Source organism: Trachemys scripta, chromosome 1 (assembly GCF_013100865.1).
Source record: "Trachemys scripta elegans isolate TJP31775 chromosome 1, CAS_Tse_1.0, whole genome shotgun sequence".
Taxonomy (NCBI): Eukaryota; Metazoa; Chordata; order Testudines; family Emydidae; genus Trachemys; species Trachemys scripta.
Genome location: NC_048298.1, coordinates 185,590,881 through 185,608,650, shown reverse-complemented (window position 1 = coordinate 185,608,650; position 17,770 = coordinate 185,590,881). Strand labels below are relative to the sequence as shown.

At 44.7% G+C, this 17,770-nt stretch overlaps 1 protein-coding gene across 1 annotated transcript in view; it reads right to left on the bottom strand.

The window, feature by feature from the left end:
- LOC117867212 (trifunctional purine biosynthetic protein adenosine-3-like) overlaps positions 1-17,770 on the bottom strand; it is a 44,156-nt gene that overhangs the window by 9,082 nt on the left and 17,304 nt on the right. Inside the window, exons 9-18 of the mRNA XM_034752052.1 lie at positions 17,526-17,611; positions 16,286-16,454; positions 12,337-12,568; positions 12,105-12,199; positions 11,035-11,183; positions 8,307-8,505; positions 7,602-7,853; positions 7,092-7,244; positions 4,419-4,622; positions 3,824-3,973 (exon numbers count right to left, since the gene is read on the bottom strand). Coding sequence (XP_034607943.1) covers positions 3,824-3,973; positions 4,419-4,622; positions 7,092-7,244; positions 7,602-7,853; positions 8,307-8,505; positions 11,035-11,183; positions 12,105-12,199; positions 12,337-12,568; positions 16,286-16,454; positions 17,526-17,611 — 1,689 coding nt within the window. The remainder of the gene's footprint in view (positions 1-3,823; positions 3,974-4,418; positions 4,623-7,091; positions 7,245-7,601; positions 7,854-8,306; positions 8,506-11,034; positions 11,184-12,104; positions 12,200-12,336; positions 12,569-16,285; positions 16,455-17,525; positions 17,612-17,770) is intronic.

Below are 17,770 nucleotides of genomic sequence, written 5' to 3'. Positions count from 1 at the left end.
GCGTGCTGCCTTTGCCTGCAGGTGCCTCCCCTGCAGCTCCCACTGGCCGTGGTTCCCAGGCAATGGGAGCTGCGGAGCCAGCACTCAGGGCAGAGGCAGCGCACAGAGCCCCCAGGCCGCCCCCCCACCCCCGCGCCCAAGATTTAGTCAGGGGTATATAGTACAAGTCATGGACAGGTCATGGGCCATGAATTTTTGTTTACTGCCTGTGACTTGTCCACGACTTTTACTAAAAATACCCATGACTAAAATGTAGCCTTAGCTATCACTCTTTGGGTGATGAATGCCTGCAGCATCATAACAAGCAATAATACAACCAGCTTTCCTTTTGGGGGCTCCAAAATTGGCATAGGCATTGTACCGTGCCCTGAACAACAAGTGACCAGAAGAGCTCAGCCACATTAATGGGCAAAGCGTGGCCACTCTTGCAACCTAGGGAAAGCTCACTACAAAGTACACAGAGTCCAGCTGCAGATGTGCACAAGGAAAGAGTATGGGAGGCAGGAGGCACTGATGTTATACAGGTTACTCCAACAACTATGCTCTGTTATTTAAGGGGAGGATTCACCCCCTTCTCCCATGCCTAGCCAAGTTACTGAGCGAGGGCTCTGGGGATAACATCTGCTCCTAAATAAACAACAGTTAGGAGTGTTCTAGGTTGGCTGTTACTGCACAATGCCTTGTTTTCTTAATATTTTTGGCAATCTGTTTTGAACCCCTGTTTTCAAAGAGCTTTGAGTCCTTTTCATGTTCTCCTATATTTCACCCCTCTGTAATGCTACACAGTCTGGAATTTCCATTACATGGAGAAATCTTGCCAACCACGTTATTCCCTTTTACTACTTTATATAATTTTTAATATTTTTCTATTTTTATACGTGAAATGTGTGTTAAGGATGAGTGCCAGGTAGAAAGCCTTCAAGACCAACGTCTTGTTTATCCATACAACAGGAATACCACAGCCGTAGCCAGTATAAGCTTCCCCCCACTACTGTTTCAGACATGACCTGCCTGGAGGGAGCCCCTCTGGGGTGCAAGCACAGTTCAGTCTCCGTGTGTATTCAATCCCTGGCCTCTTTTGAGGGCTTGTCTAGACTTGAAACGCTACAGTGGCACAGTTGTACTGCTGTAGTGCTTCAGTGTAGACACTACAGCGACAGGAGGGGTTCTCCCATCACTTTAGTTAATTCACCTCCCCAAGAGGCAGTTGCTAAGTTGATGGAAGAGTTCTTCCATCTACACTAGGGGTTAGGTTGGCTTAAACTACATCGCTCAAGGGTGTGGATTTTTTTCACCTCTGAGCGACATAGCTGGGTTCATCTAATTTTCTAGTGTAGACCAGCCCTGAGAGTGACAGTAGGGGGACCAGCTATAGTGCCAGTTGTGGTGGTGGTGGTGGTTTCTGTCCACTGAAAATCAGAGCGCTACTTCAGTTCACCAAACAGCCATTAGATAATAATTTGTGGTCACTACTGACATGGTGTTGTTTGATTTGGCAAGGTAGCGACAATGTGTTACCATCACCTGAGCGATCTAATCCTCGTATGTTTCATCAAAGTATTTGGATGCATTAAAATACTATCTGCTTTAACAAGCGCTCGAATGGAAAAGGACTAAAGAATTTGTGGATTAGCAGTATGCAACAGTCAGTTGCCTCTCGCATGCCCCCTTGTAGTCAAGGGTGGCTCTGTGGTCCCCTGCCTCAGTTTCCCCTCTTCAATACTCAATAACTCAAAAAAGACTCTCACAAGTCCAGTAACAGCCCTTCCTGGGATCTGGTTTTATTAACAATGTTCCAAACAAACACAAAAGTCTTCCATTGAGCCTTAAGCTGTGCCCCTCCTCCCCAAGGTACTGTCTCTTCCTTTGTCCTTGGAGACAACGGAGAAGACAAGGCCTGGCCTGCCTTTTTGGCCTTCTCCCAAAAAAGAAAACAAATCTTCCAGCTGGGTCTTTCTACCCAGCCCCAAGTTCCTTCCTCAGGGACCACTGCAGGAGACTTCTCTTCTTGTAGATTCACTCTGCAGTCCCCCATTGGCTGTCCACACCCGCATGGCCCCACAGTATGCCAACATTTTTATGGCTGACTTAGAACAACACTTCCTCAGCTCTCGTCCCCTAGTGCCCCTCCTCTACTTGCGCTACATTGATGACATCTTCATCATATGGACCCACGGAAAGGAGGCCCTTGAAGAATTCCACCTGGACTTCAACAATTTCCACCTCACCATCAACCTCAACCTGGACCAGTCCACACAAGAGATCCACTTCCTGGACACTACCGTGCAAAGGCTCTTATAAGTGATGGTCACATAAACACCACCTATACCAGAAACCTACTGACCACTGTACATACCTACATGCCTCCAGCTTCCATCCAAGACACATCACACGATCCATTGTCTACAGCCAAGTCCTAAGATACAACCGAATTTTCTCCAACCCCTCAGACAGAGACAAACACCTACAAGATCTTTATCAAGCATTCTTAAAACTACAATACCCACCTGGGGAAGTGAGGAAACAGATTGACAGAGCGAGACGGGTATCCAGAAATCACCTACTACAGGACAGGCCCAACAAGGACAACAACAGAACACCACTGGCCATCACGTACAGCCCCCAGCTAAAACCTCTCCAGCGCATTATCCACGATCTACAACCTATCCTGGAAAATGATCCCTCACTCTCAGACTTTGGGAGGCAGGCCAGTCCTCGCTTACAGACAACCCCCCAACCTGAAGCAAATACTCACCAGCAACTACACACCACACCACAGAAACACCAACCCAGGAACCATACCTGTAGCAAACCTCGTTGCTTACTCTGTCCCCATATCTACTCTGGCGACACCATCAGAGGACCCAACCACATCAGCCACACCATCAAGGGCTCATTCACCTGCACATCTACTAATGTTATATATGCCATCATGTGCCAGCAATGCCCCTCTGCCATGTACATTGGCCAAACAGGACAGTCCCTCTGCAAAAGAATAAATGGACACAAATCAGACATCAGGAATGGTAACATACAAAAGCCAGTAAGTGAACACTTCAATCTCCCTGGTCATTCTATTACAGATTTAAAAATCACTATCATTAAACAAAAAAACTTCAGAAACAGACTTCAAAGAGAAACAGCAGAACTAAAATTCATTTGCAAATTTAACACCATTAATCTGGACTTGAATAGGGACTGGGAGTGGCTGGCTCATTACAGAAGCAGCTTTTCCTCTCCTGGAATTGACACCTCCTCATCTATTATTAGGAGTGGATTACATCCACCCTGATTGAATTGGCCCTGTCAACACTGGTTCTCCACTTGCGAAGTAACTCCCTGCTCTCCATGTGTCAGTATATAATGCCTGCATCTGTAACTTTCACTCTATGCATCTGAAGAAGTGAAGTTTTTACCCACGAAAGCTTATGCCCAAATAAATCTGTTAGTCTTTAAACTGCCACCAGACTCCTTGTTGTTTTTGTAGATACAGACTAACACGGCTACCCCCGATACTTGACACAGATCTCTGTTTTTCTACCCTCCCAGAAGGCTGCTTTAGTCTCATGACTGGCTGTCATGTGACTAATTCATTCTTTCCATTTGGGATGGCAGGTCAACAGCGTCACATATGGTCTAAGACTTATCTCCTGATAGAAGGGCTAGCACAGAACATCTTTTTGACCTTGGGTCAAATTCAGTCCTGGTTTAAGAAGGTACAACAACAGTGAAGTAAATTGAGATGTAAATGCTTACAGTGGGGCTGAATTTGGCCTTTCATGCATTAAGAAGTCATCCTGTGCAATCACAAATGCAAACTGACCTGTTCCAGAGATGAGAACAGCTACTTTCACTTTGCTTTTTTGGGGCTCGACACGCAGGTGACTGTCCGTATCAGCAGCATTCTGCAGAAACTGGGATCTATTTAACTGCAAGGCTTTAAGGAGATTCTTGACTTTGACATGAGACGATCCTTCAAAGTAAAATATCAAAATACTTTTCTATTTAGAATCAACTAAGCAAACCGATCAATGATAATTTATGCTAACATCAACACTCATCCAATATTTGAAATATAACAATTAATAAATAAACAAACATCCCTCGGTCCACGCCGCTTCCCGCCGCCCCCTTTGGCCTGGGACGGCGAACCATGGCGAGTGGGGGCCACGATCAGCCGAACCTGCTGTGTCAGCAGGTAAATAAACTGGCCCAGCCCGCCAGGGTGCTTACCCTGGCAAGCCGCATGCCGAATGTTGCCGACCCCTGGTATACAACTTAAATAGGGCATCTCTAAGGGTCTGGTCCAAACCCCATTTAAATCAATGAATGGTTTTTCATTATTTCAATGGACTTTGGATCAGGCCCCAATGAATGGAATTCCATTTTTCTTATTTCAACTTAAGAGGCCCAGTAACCTGTGTGGCTTGGAACTATATTTCCAATCAGCCAGGCTTCCTCATGCCTCTGTACATCCTTCAGAACTTGCTGAGCCAGCTCCTTGTCTGCCACCAAGACAGCACCGATCCCGCAATTAAACGTTCGGGCCATCTCCTCTTCTGAGAGGTTCCCCTCTGTTTGGAGCCAGGAGAAGATTTCAGGTATCTGCCAACTATAAGCATCTGAAAACGGTTGAAATGTTTATAGATCAGCAAAAGTATTGGATATAAACCGTTGTATAATCGATAATATCCTCTACATTTTAAAAGCATTGGGCAGCTAACTTCCTGTGCAACTAGCATTAAAGCTTATGGGAACTGCATTGCTAAAGCCTTTGCACAGCCTATTGAAAACATACTGCTGTAGATGAACAGTGATAGAGCAAAGTGACATTTGTCCCAGATCAGTCAGAAACCTCAAGTCCAGGCCATTTGCACCCACTGTGGAAAGTGCAGGGGTTGCCCTTGTGCTGTGCAGGTGGCTCAAAGTGACTGAATTCAGAGAGCAGAGGAATTTGCTACTGACCAGTGGTTCCCAAATTTTTAATAAGCAAACCACCACTGCACTTTTTTTTCTTTGTGACACACCATTACATTTATGCACCCACACCACAACCCTAATACTGGCCCTGTGTGGACAGGAGGTGGGAAAAGGGGGGGCTAGAGGCCAAGCCCACCCCACACTGACATGGTGCCTCCTGTCTCACAGGGCTAGGCTGGGGAGGGATGCAGCATCTCAGGTTTGGGGAGTAGGGTAATCAGATGTCCCAATTTTATAGGGCCAGTCCAGAGTTTTGGGTCTTTTTCTTATATAGGCTCCTATTACCCCCCACTCCCTGTCCCGATTTTTCACACTTGCTGTCTGGTCACCCTATTGGGGAGAGACAGCCAGGCCAAACCTGAGTGGTGCTGTGACCCCGTGCCGGGTCTGAATGGTTGGGGTGGGGAGCTGGACCCAGCCCCGCAGGACAGGCGCCACTGCTGCAGTGAGAGTGTGGGGCAGGGCCGTTTTCCAACCCCCCAGGTCTCCCCTCTGCATCAAGCTGGAACAAGTGTATATTTACCTGGGGCCTCACGACTCATCTAAACCTTCTATCAGGACCTACCATTTGGGAAACACTGCCCTGCACTTTATGATGGGTTACTGTGTGCACCGAAGGAAGAATTGGTGCACTGCCGCTGAGCCAGCCGTCAGCATACTTTGTAAAGTTTATCAGCATCCTACTGATTTTCTCAAGGCTCATCAGGAGCACTGTAATGGTTGTCATAGCCTGCTGTGCCCCTCTCGTGTTCCTATTTGAACACTTACTAACCTTTAAAACTTGACTGTAAAGTTCAGAAGCGTGGTCCTGTGAACCATATTGCAAATAGAGAGAAACCCAACAGACCTAATTTTAATGATCTCCTACTGATCTGGCAAAAGAGTTTTAGATAGAATATTCTAACTGTGACAAACACCTTTTTTTAGTGTCTTAATTTACAAACTTGTCTAATTAGCTCCAGCTTTGCTAGAACATTTCACTAGAACAAGCCTCCCTTGCCAATGTATCTCCACAGGAAGAGAACTAGAGACTTTTCTTTTTTAACAAGTTTGTCTCCTGTAGTCAGTTGGTGGCCTATTTTAAGCTGACAGAGTCAACACGCCATTCTGACATAATTATATAAAATTCAAATAACTTTTAAAATTAGAATTTTATCATCTAATCTTAGATCCCGGACACAACTAAATGAAACAGTAAACTCAGTTTTCATTTCTTTCCTTTCTATTTTCATTCTACTGAAGGACAGAGAATGTTAGAAGACTTTGTGGACTCTGTTGAACACCTGTATTTTTAATATCTTGTAATTTATAGACACTTTGTCCAATTTATTTAAAATCTGAGAGAAATTTTATGTGCTAATTTTATGTCTGATCAATTCTGTGGACTTTTGGCTGGTGGCCAAGATCAGACTTGTAATGGAAACCGAGATGCGTCCTTATCTGTGGAGAAGCTACTGCCTTTCCATAACACTGTATTAGATATATACAGACTGTAGCCCAAAGTGTATAATTTCACTCCCTTACCAAGCTTTTAACGTTCAATCTGAGTACGCAGTTTGAGAAGCAGAAGCTATCTTAATGAATTCTTAGTCTCCTCCTAGAAACAGATGCTCCTTAACAGCTACACATTTTGCTGAAACTTGTTAAAACTATAAACACAAACATTTTAAGCAAGATGTTTATAGACTGTGGCCCTGCTTTTTGTGCCCATTAAGCCACTCAGAGGTCCAAGTACCTATAAATCAGGTACTTCACTTCTAAGGGTATGTCTACATTGCAAAAGAACACCTGCAACAGCAAGTCTTAGAGCCCGGGTCTACAGACTCAAGCTCACGCTACAGCACTAAAAATAACACTGTAGATGTTCCTGCTTGGGTGGGAGGTCTCAGAGCCTAGGCTCCAGCTCAAGTAGGAATGTCTACACTGCTACTTTTAGCGCCGTAGCATGAGGCCAAGTCTGTAGCCTCAGGCTCCGAGATTCACTTTTGGGATTTCCCCCCACCGCCCTTGATACCCTAAGTCTCCTAAAGACCAGGCTTAAAAAAAAAAAAAAAATCAGGTCTATAGTAGATGTCATTTACCTATAGCAGAAAAGGTTCTTTTACACTTACCCAAAATTACACTAAATGATTCAGGTAGGATTCTGGGGATGCTTTCCATTAACCCCCCGCCAGTTATAGGGGCAAAGGCCTTCACATGCTCTGAACGAAGGACAGGCAACAAAGCCTTGCTGTAGATTTTGGTTGGAGTTAGCAATAGTTCTCCTGTGATCATAAAAGTTTACAAAATCATTAGAGATAAAAACCAGTGCAGAAGCACTTTTATCAGGCAATACAAGAAATGATGCTTTTATCAGCATTCCTCTTCCTATCTCTAGGACAAAGAGCCTATCAAGAGTAGCGTGGGAAGACTGCAAGCTGTGTCGCCACACTGTGGGGAAATGGATGAAAGATCTCAGAAACCAAGGAACTGGACCATGGGCCTAAAACTGGGCTGGAGGCAACCATAACTAGAAATTCAATCTTGAGGTCTAAAAACCCTGCCAGTGTCTATTTAAGAAAATAATTGAACTGGATTCACTTCCAGGAAGGTTCACCTTTAAAAAGCAGATATTATTATACCTAACGGCTGGTCGCCATATCCATCAGGTCCTGGAGACGAGTAGTGCAGGGAAGACATTAAGAGAATCTTCCTTACAAGGTTAAAGCCATGGCTGTGAATCCCAGAAGAAGCTAGTCCAATGACGACATCCCCCTCAGCAACTCTCTCCTGCTGCAGGAACATTTGGCCTCGTTCCACTGCACCAACTGCAAAGCCAGCGAGGTCGTACTCTCCAGGCGAATACATGCCTGGCATTTCAGCAGTCTCTCTTCCTAGGGGAAGGGAGAAAGCAGGCAGCACTAACTGTAAAAACATCCGCATTTCATTTCTAATGTGGAATCAATTGCAGTTTTCAAATTGGGGATGTATTCGGTGTTGCTACAAAGACAGGCACAGCTTAAACTGCACGTTTCTTATTTCAACCGAAAAGCTAGTTAAGCTCAGAGTTACAAAAATGAACAGTGGGAAGGGGAAAAGTATTACCTGAGCACTGATTTCTGGGAAAAAATCAAAATGGTGCCTCTTGGGTTGGGGAGAGGAAGTTCTATTTGGAGAGGGAATGGACATTTTTTTAAGTGCACTAAGAATCTGGTGCCTCAAATTCTGCTCCCATTTACACCAGAGTAAGTGAGAGAGGAGAATCAGGCTCAGTGTCTGCGTACTAATGGCAGTAATAATTTTATATCAGAACCTTCAAATCCCATACAGGAAGTGAGTGTCCGTACCCAAGAGAGCGCATCCTGCCTTTTTACAAGCTTCAGCTATTCCCGCTATGACTGCTTGAGCCACTTCAGTGTCAAGTTTCCCACAGGCAAAATAGTCAAGGAAGAAGAGGGGCTCTGCTCCCTGAGCCAGGATGTCATTGACACACATGGCAACCAAGTCCTGGCCAATGGTGTCATGTTTCTTACACATCTGTGCAATCTGTAACAAGAGAGTGAGAGAACCAATTTATAGCTGTGATAGGAAGCAAACAGCAGCTCTGACATGGTTGCCATATCATAGGCAAGAAGAGTGGACAATCTTCTTATTGTCTGTGCTGTCCACTATAGAAATCAGAAATGGGAAAGTCCTGTCAGATCATTTAGTTTACCTCCTGGCTCTCTGCCTGTGCAGAATTTGTCCCTTCAGTATAATTTTTTTAAATACTGTGTCCAGTCTAATATTAGATTGTCCTAAAGTGATGGGGCATCCATCAGGTTTTTCGTGATAACCACAGTATGTGCTTATCAATATCTATATAAAATTAATCCATCGAACATGGTTTTGCGTTCTGTATTACTTAGTTCATTGTCTTCATTTAACAACATAGCAAAACTCGAAAAGCATCATTAAATAGCTTTCTTCTTCTTCATTAGGTGTAAAGGGGATGCAACTTCCTCCTTCCAGTGATATTTCACTGACCCTCTCTGATAAAGAAGCCCCATCTCATTGTCATTGACAACAATTTGGATCTGTTCCACTGGAATGCAGGGCCTTGAATGGAATCTTAAAAGTCACACTGTTGACTAATATATGCTGGCTAGATATAAATATATCATGTTAATAATATGTATTTCCTGCACCATATGTATATTAGTATACATTAAACACCAATAACATTAAGCACAAATATGGTAACAGCGATATAGCCTAAACTGGCCTATCCCATAATCCTGGTCACTAATGCTAAGTATCCCATAACACCTTGCATTTGCTGAAGTAAGCATTCAGAATGAATGTATGTATTTTGATTTAGACAAGTTTCCTATGCTTTAGTACAATACCTGGAATGCTAGTATCCAAAATGACAATAAGGAAGGAACAAGACAACAAGTTAGGGAACTGGAGCAAACTGTTGGATTTTAGTGATGTGTAAAGAAATGTAAAACTTGCAAAACCACATAAATAATACCAGCTGAAGTGTGTAACTTGGGGAGCACACTTTCTTCATAAGGTGAATATAACATATCTGCATGGGACTGCTCTTCAGAAACTGGTATCACATAGAACCTTTTTCTTGTACCATATTAATAAACCTGACTGACATTGGTTATTTGGCCTTGAGTATATTTCATAACAAAATAATGAACCAAAGCATGGTCAAGCAATTGATTATACAATTTATCAACACACACAATGAAGTCTTGTTTCCTCAAGAAAGACTTTTAAATGTTTTTTGAAGATTACCATATTGCTTGCATCCATTCATCTCTGCTTCCCATAACAACTGTCACTGAGGGTTTCTCTAAAGTAGGGAAATTTACACCAGTGTAACTACAAATGGGTTTGCTTACATTGGTGAAGCTCTGGCAATGCAGTTAACGCTGGTGCCAACTGCTAATGCAGACACAGTGCACTGATGCAAATCAGGGCTTGCATCAGTGCAACTTACCCTGGTAACTGATAGCTACACTGGATGAAACTAGCAGAAAAAAATTCTGTGTAGGGCTGAATGTTAGGCCATGTTTACAGTGGGGAGTTGTGCTTGTGTACCTACACCAGTACAAAAGAATTCAGTACAGAAAGATTGAGCGGAAAACATAAGTAAAGACTCCCATTGGCTTCAAAGGGTTCTGGATCAGGCTCACATGCAATATCTGTGTTTGATTAGCAAAGCCAGGACTCTTTCACCCCAAACCAGCGGGGACTGGGAGCACTCTGGAGTTATTCAGCATCTTCTGTTGCACTGAAACAATCCCTCTGGTTCAGCTAGCAAACAGCATTGATGGGCATTATTAACAAACTCTTGTCAGCCAAGGAAGAGTCTCAGGAGTGAGGGAATATAAGACAGAGTTGGGGACAGTCCTCTGCTGATTTGTTGCGAGGAAAGAGTGGTACTAAGTTTCCCCAGTGAGATTTTTTTGAAGTAGCCAAAAGAGCCAAAAGATCATCATGGCAGTTCTAGAACCTTCATTTACTCCCAAATACGTACATGCACATACACGCAAGTCTCAATTAGCTTAATCTAGGAAGTGCAACGTACTTGTGGTGGTGAGGCTGTAGGGAGACAGGTGGTGGTGGGTGTAGGATATGTGTTATGAGTGTGTGATAGCAGAATCTCATATCATTTGACTAGCGTGGACCTGTAGGGTATGTCTACACAGCAATTAAACACCCAGAGCTGGCCCGGGTCTGCTGACTTGGGCTCACAGGGCTCGGGTTGTGGGGCTGTAAATTTGCTCTGTAGACATTTGGGCTTAGGCTGGAGCCAAAGCTCTTGGACACAGCAAGGTGGGAGGGTCCCAGAGCCCGGGCTACAGCCTGAGCCCAAATATCTACACAGCAATTTTTAGCCCTGCAGCCTGAGCCCAGATCAGCTGACCTGGGCCAGCTGCGGATCTTTTATTCCAGCACAGACATACCTCCAATGTCTTTACAATGCTCAGAGTTGTACGCTGTACAATACATTGTGCTATTTTTAAAATTCTCAGCAAACAACATAAGCTCTGGTATGGGCATGCCAGTGGTTACCTGCAATTTAGATCCAATGCCTTTAGTTCGAGATACCAAGATAGGATCATCATAACCAGATGATTTCAAGTCAAAGAAATCAGTAGAGCCTCCCAGCTCTGCATGGCTGCCTGCGTACAAAAAATGCCCAGGACAACTTTTAGGTAACTCTAAGGAAAAAACAACAACAAGCGTTACTAGTGAAAATCATTACAGCTTGGACAACTTATTACTGGTCCCACCGACTAAACTAGAAACATGTACAATCATATGAAGTACAGATCCTGAAATCACGTCTTTCATGTTGTCATAACTCATTTTTATGGCCTAGTATTTTGTAAATTATAGTGTATCTACAGCAAAAAATCACTGGTGACCAGTATTTACCAACTGATCCCTTCTTAGCTGATAATCTTTCTTATTCCACTTTAAAAACTAATTATGTAACGGAAAGCCTTCCTCCGACCACATGACTGTTACTAACAAAAGGTACAGTGTGAACAGCAGACTTCAAAATTCAGTGTTCATTAACAAGATCACAGATACCTGTATGCATATCATACACTGCTAAAACAATCTATGAAGCTGGTACAAGAACTACTGTAACAGTTGACCAGTGGTAATACAGCATGACTTCAGTGGACACCGACATAATATTCTACTAAAAAGCTAGTGGCAAGATTTGCTATACTACAGTAATCTAGTGCAGTGGTTCCCAAACCTTATCGACTTACATACTATCTTAAAAAATTGATGATCCAACAATTCACTTCACAGCAAGCTCTCTTTCCACAAGTTCCCATTGTCTAGTATGTCAAGGTCAAGCCAGGGATGTAACTGAAAGAGAATGTCATTCCCCTTGTTTAACTTAAGTGGATGGTTTAAACAAGAAAGAGACAGAAGAAAATGAGAATTCTCTTTGGTAAAGATGATTTAAGCCCTGGTTCAATCATATGCAAGTGCTATCGCCTCATTAGTGATACCAATGCCAGGTGTTTCACCTGAGTGGAAAGGTCAGTCTGCTCATTTCTTAGGAGGAATTCAGGTTTCATTCAAAATAGAGGAAGTTTGCAGAACTGTTCTAACCTTACCTGATCTACTACGAGTTGCAGCTGGTGGTTCAGATTGATTAATCAAAGCACTGCTGGTTATAGTGTCTACGCGTACGTCACCATGTATCAGGCCTCTGAAAGGGAAAAGGGGGCACATTTGTGGTTATAGTAACATTTTCTGCATCACTGTTGCTCATCACAGAATCAGAACAATATGAATGGCTGTGGGCTAGGCAAGCATCTATTTCTGCTAGTGCCCTTGCTTACATACACAGACCGCTGCAGGAAAGCTACAGCCTGATAACCAATGTCCTTTCTGTAAATGGCACCCTGGAACCGTATGGCTGCTACTCCTTTGTTGGCTTCTTCCAGTGCTGCCATCAGATCCTCCTTGATAGCCGTGACTGTAAGGACTCTGCCACCGTCAGTCACCACTTTATCATCCTGCATGGTTGTGCCTGCATGGAACACCTTCACCCCTAGCTCTTGCGCTTGTAGAAGTCCTACAAAAATAAAAGCAAAATTAGATCTCATTATTTTAAATAAAATATAATGCCGGTGACAGTGCAGGCAGCTGAAGTTCTTTTTTGCCTCCTAGCACAAATACAGCACAGGCGGTGGCCATACACGCTTCCTTACACTTCCTCACCGATGTGTGTATCCTGAAAAGATCACTTCCAGGGTGAAAGAGTAGCTCACTTCACATGCCAATTCAATCCTAAACCTTCCTGCTGAGTCTGCCCTCAAGAGCAGCAGTTCACAGAAAAAGAGATGCATTAGGACATCTAAAACTCACCAACCTGCCACAGCAAGATGTTTTCAACACCATGTTTTTGAAGAACTTGTCCAGTCTAATGTTAAATGACTCTAGAGACAAGGCTTCCCTTGAGATACTATTCCACACCCCAGAAGAACTCGCTGTTTGGAATATTTTCTTGAAATTCATCCTGTATTTTAATTTTCATCCTATTACGTCAAGTTATACTGCTTAGACCACCCTGAACCATTCCTCGCCCTCCATAGGATCTGCACCCTTCAAATACTTGTAGATGGTTGTCTCCTCACCCCTAGTCATTGGTTAAGCAAGTTAAAAACCTTTCGTTCTTTCAATACATACTAGAAAAATAAGGGATTTTTCTGGGGCGGGGAGAGAGGGTTTTACTGTTGAGGTTATTTTTTGAGGGAGAAATTTGCTGCTGTCATCATTAGGCAGAAAAATCCAGCATAGCAACTCCCAATCTCACAATAGGCTAGGAACTGTTTTTACCAGCAAAAGAAACTCTTTCCACTTGCTGCAATTATAATGTGTCCCATTGCTATGCAGGCTGCACTGCACTGAAGGTCAGAGCTGAAGTACAATTGGCTGTGCTTCAGTAGCGTAGCTAGGGGGGTTCAGGGGAAGCAGCCGCTTCCCCTCAGTATATTTTTCAAAAGCGGCGCCAGCCGGGCCGGCGCTGGGCTCCTGCAGGCTAGGAGGGGGCAGGAGGCACGGTTGGACTCCGGAGGAGCCATGGGGGGGGGGGGACGCGCAGTGGGTGCGGCCAGAGGAGCGAAGGGGCCGGCTCCTCGGCCATCGCACCCCACGGCCCCAACATCGCCGCCACGGCCGCCTCCTGCGGCGGCTCAGGGCTCAGCGGCCGAGCGCTCCGCAGCTGGCGGGCAGATCCCCTCTCCGCAGCAGCTTCCTGCTTCCGGGCCGAGGGAAGCAGGAAGCTCCCGGGGGGAGGGGATCTGCCCGCCAGCTGCTGCCCGCCCCACTGCTCCGCTCCCCCCAGCCCCCGGGAGAAGCGAGCAGCGCCCGTCCGCCACGCCTTCCCCCGCGCCCAGCCCCCCCCTCCTACGAGCCCCAACGAGCCCCTCCGAGGGGGGGCGCAGCATCGCCACAGCATGGCCGGAGGAGCCAAGGGGTGTGTGTGTGTGGAGCGGCCGGAGGAGGAGCCAAGGAAGGGCGTGGCCAGAGGAGGAGCCAAGGGGGGGGGCGCCTTTTTTATGGTTGCTCCCCCTGCACTGAGGAGCTGACTACGCCACTGCTGTGCTTCAGGACTCTGATTTCAAATTAACTCTTGTGCCTAAGGTTTTTTAAGAGATAACATTTTATTCTGGCATATGCTTTTCACATTCTACATACAGTGTAAGCAACAGAAAAACACACAGGGCAATCATATTCTAAGTTGTGATATGCAAAGATTCTCATTTCCTTCTGTCCTGAAGAGTTTAGGTGTTGCAGGGGGATACATGTATACACACTAAGTAATGGATTACGAATAAAGTGTCGAACTTAACCAGGGATTTCTTTGCATTTACTGTTGTCATTACTCATGTGTAGATTTAGGGTTCCTGTAACTGAAATATACACTTCTCCAGAGCACCACAGGGATAAGCAAAATAAAGACACTGGTTGCGTGGGAAGAGCTCAGGCTTGCTAGCTGGTGCAGAGGAAGGACTTGCAAACCAGATATGGTGCAGGGAAGTGGCTCTCAACCTTTCCAGACTACTGTACCCCTTTCAAGAGTCTGATTTGTCTTGTGTACCCCCAAGTTTCACCTCACTTAAAAACTACTTGCTTACAAAATCAGACCTAAAAATACAAAAGTGTCACAGCACACTGTTACTGAAAAATTGCTTACTTTCTCATTTTTACCATATAATTATAAAATACATCAATTGGAATATAATATTGTACTTGCATTTCAGTGTATCGTATAATAGAGCAGTATAAACAAGTCATTGTCTGTATGAAATTTTAGTTTGTACAGACTTTGCTAGTGCTTTTTATGTAGCCTGTTGTAAAACTAGGCAAATATCTAGAGGAGTTGATGTACTCCCTGGAAGACCTCTGAGTACCCCCAGGGGTTCATGTACCCCTGGTTGAGAACCACTGGTGTAGGAGAAGTGCACTCTGCTCCTGTTAAAAAGGTTAATAATTTTCAGTATTACACAGGCCAAGGTGATGGTGTTCCAATTTTAGCATGGCGTTGTCCAGCTGAGACAACTAGCTCACCTTACCTACAAGCCAACAAAGCTGAGCTAGTACAAGAGCACACATGAAAAGGTGATACTCCAGTTTGTGCTCCCCGCAAAGTCTCTGGAGGAATTCTGAATGGGTCAGCCAGAATTCCACCAGGAATTCCTAACGCTCTAGAGCAATGTTTTTCAAACTTTTTTTCTGGCGACCCAGTTGAAGAAAATTGTTGATGCCCATGACCCAGCGGAGCTAGGGATGAGGGGTTTGGGGTGTCGGAGGGGCTCAGGGCTAGGGCAGAGGGTTGGGGTGCAGGGGTGAGGGCTATGGGGTGGGGCCAGAAATGAGGGGTTCGGGCGTGGGAGAGGGCTCTGGGCTGGGACAGGGGTTGGGGTGCAGGGCTCTGGGTGCAGGGCTCTGGGGTGGGGCTGGGGATGAGGGGTTTGGGGTATAGGAAAGGGCTCCAGGTTTGAGGGGGCTCAGGTCTTGGGCAGGGAATTGGGGCGCGGGGTTGGGGTGCAGGCTTACCTCCAGTGGCTCCCAGTCAGTGGTGCAGCTGGGGTGCAGAGGCAGGCTTCCCGCCTGTCTGGGCACCGCAGACCGTGCTGTGCCCCAGAAGTGGCCAGCAGCAGGTCCAGCTCCTAGGCGGAGGTGCACAAGCAGCTCTGCACAGCTCTCGCCCGCAGGCACCATCCCCCCCAGCTCCCATTGGCCGGGAACTGGGCAATGGGAGTGTGCAGCCAGTGCTTGGGGCGGGGGCAATGCATGGAGCCCCATGGCCCCCCCTCTTAGGAGCCGGACCTGCTGCTGGCTGCTTCCGGGGCACAGCACTGTGTCAGAACAGGTAGGGACTAGCCTGCCTTAGCTAGGCAGCACTGCTGATAAGACTTTTAATGGCCGGGTCGGTTGGCGGTGCTGACCAGAGTCGCCACGACCCAGAGCCTTACATTCCACGACCCACAGTTTGAAAACCACTGCACTAGAGCCCTCTTCTCATCCCAACTCCAAGCCACAGTCTGGTCCTTAGAGAGTGCTGTTTGAAACTGCAAGCCCCTGTGGTACTTTGGACAGGTGTGTAAACCTACATTTCCATGACAATGACTGTCCCCATGCACGGGTGCAAGGAGTGATGAAGGAAGGTTCCTTTCCTCCATGCACCTCCTCAGGACCAGTAACAATATGGCTCTCTACTAAATCAAACTCACTGGGCCCCTTGCAGTAGTCCTGGTCTGGAATAAAAAAAATAAAAAAAAGTTACCTGTTACCTCCATGCCTTTGACATAGTCTCCTGGGTACCCTTCACTTGCCATAACCACAGACACAGCAGTACGGTTTTCTGACCAAGCTGGCATGCAGCTGCAGAGTTTGCCATCAATTGTTGCTTGAATCACTTCATAAAAGTCATTTTTAAGCAGTGGAAGAATTACCTGCAAAAGTAGGCTAAACGATTTAGTTAAATGTTTTTTGTTAACTGTTGAAATATCAAAAACTTATTAAGCTTTTCTTCAAAAATTAAAACTCACATGAAGCCCACCTGAATGAGCAAAAAAATGTGTTGCAGGACAGGAAAAATTTTGCTACATTTGCAGATTTGGAAAAAAAAAATCAGTCAACATTAATTTACAGCAATTATTCCCAGACACTAGAGCTGAGCAAATAATTGATTTTTCTGTTTGGTCACTGGACAAAAAAAGTCTGAAAACAAACAAAAAAATTGGCTAGTTTTAAAACAAAAACTGTCTGTATCAAAACATTTTGTTTTGACATTTGTTTCAAAACTACATTGTCTAAACAGCTCATTTTGACATTTTCTAACCGAACCATTTTGATATTTCCAAGAATTTTATTTTCAGGGTTTTTTCAGCTGAAACTATTCACTGAATTCAACATGAATTCAGATACTTTCAGTATATCAAACACAAACTTTTTGGCAAATTTACTATCACTAAGAAAATTTCATCCATCATTATTAGCAACAGGCAGAAAGCAACTATCACCTGTAGAGACCAAGTACACCTCTACCCCAATATAACGCTGTCCTCAGGAGCCAAAAAAATCTTACCGCGTTATAGGTGAAACCACGTTATATCGAACTTGCTTTGATTTGCTGGAGAGCACAGCCCCGCCCCCCCGGAGCGCTGCTTTACCGCGTTAGATCCGAATTCATGTTATATCAGGTCGCATTATATCGGGGTAGAGATGTATGATACTACTTAGCACAAGTTTGTCTGGGCTCCTTTACTACTCAGAAAACCAGAATTTGAGCAATAACTTCAATCACAAACTAAGTCAATGAACATTTCACAGAAAATAAATGCTAACAAGCAAATTTCTAATAGTTACTGCTACAGTCTCTAAGTTGCTCTTTTGTAGATTTCCATATTTGTGGTAGATATGATATACATCCTATTAAATTATGTAAATTATATTAGTAGCAAGTTATTAGATTCTGGTATGGAAAATGAAGCATATTTAGGTTTCCAACATCTCTCACTCACCTGGCACTGCGGGTCACCAAAGTGGCAGTCAAAGTTTATAATTTTCACGTCATCTTTAGTACGCACTAATCCCGTTTGCAGCACACCTGAACAGAAAGCAGAACTATACAAGCTAGTTCAAAACAGTTTGTTCACTTTCTTTAAAAGCAGTAAACATGCGATAAACTTATGTAAACTGTAGGGAATCTGCACCTGGGTTCTGCAAAGTGTTTGAATCCTATGGCAATCCTTTTAAAATCCCATAA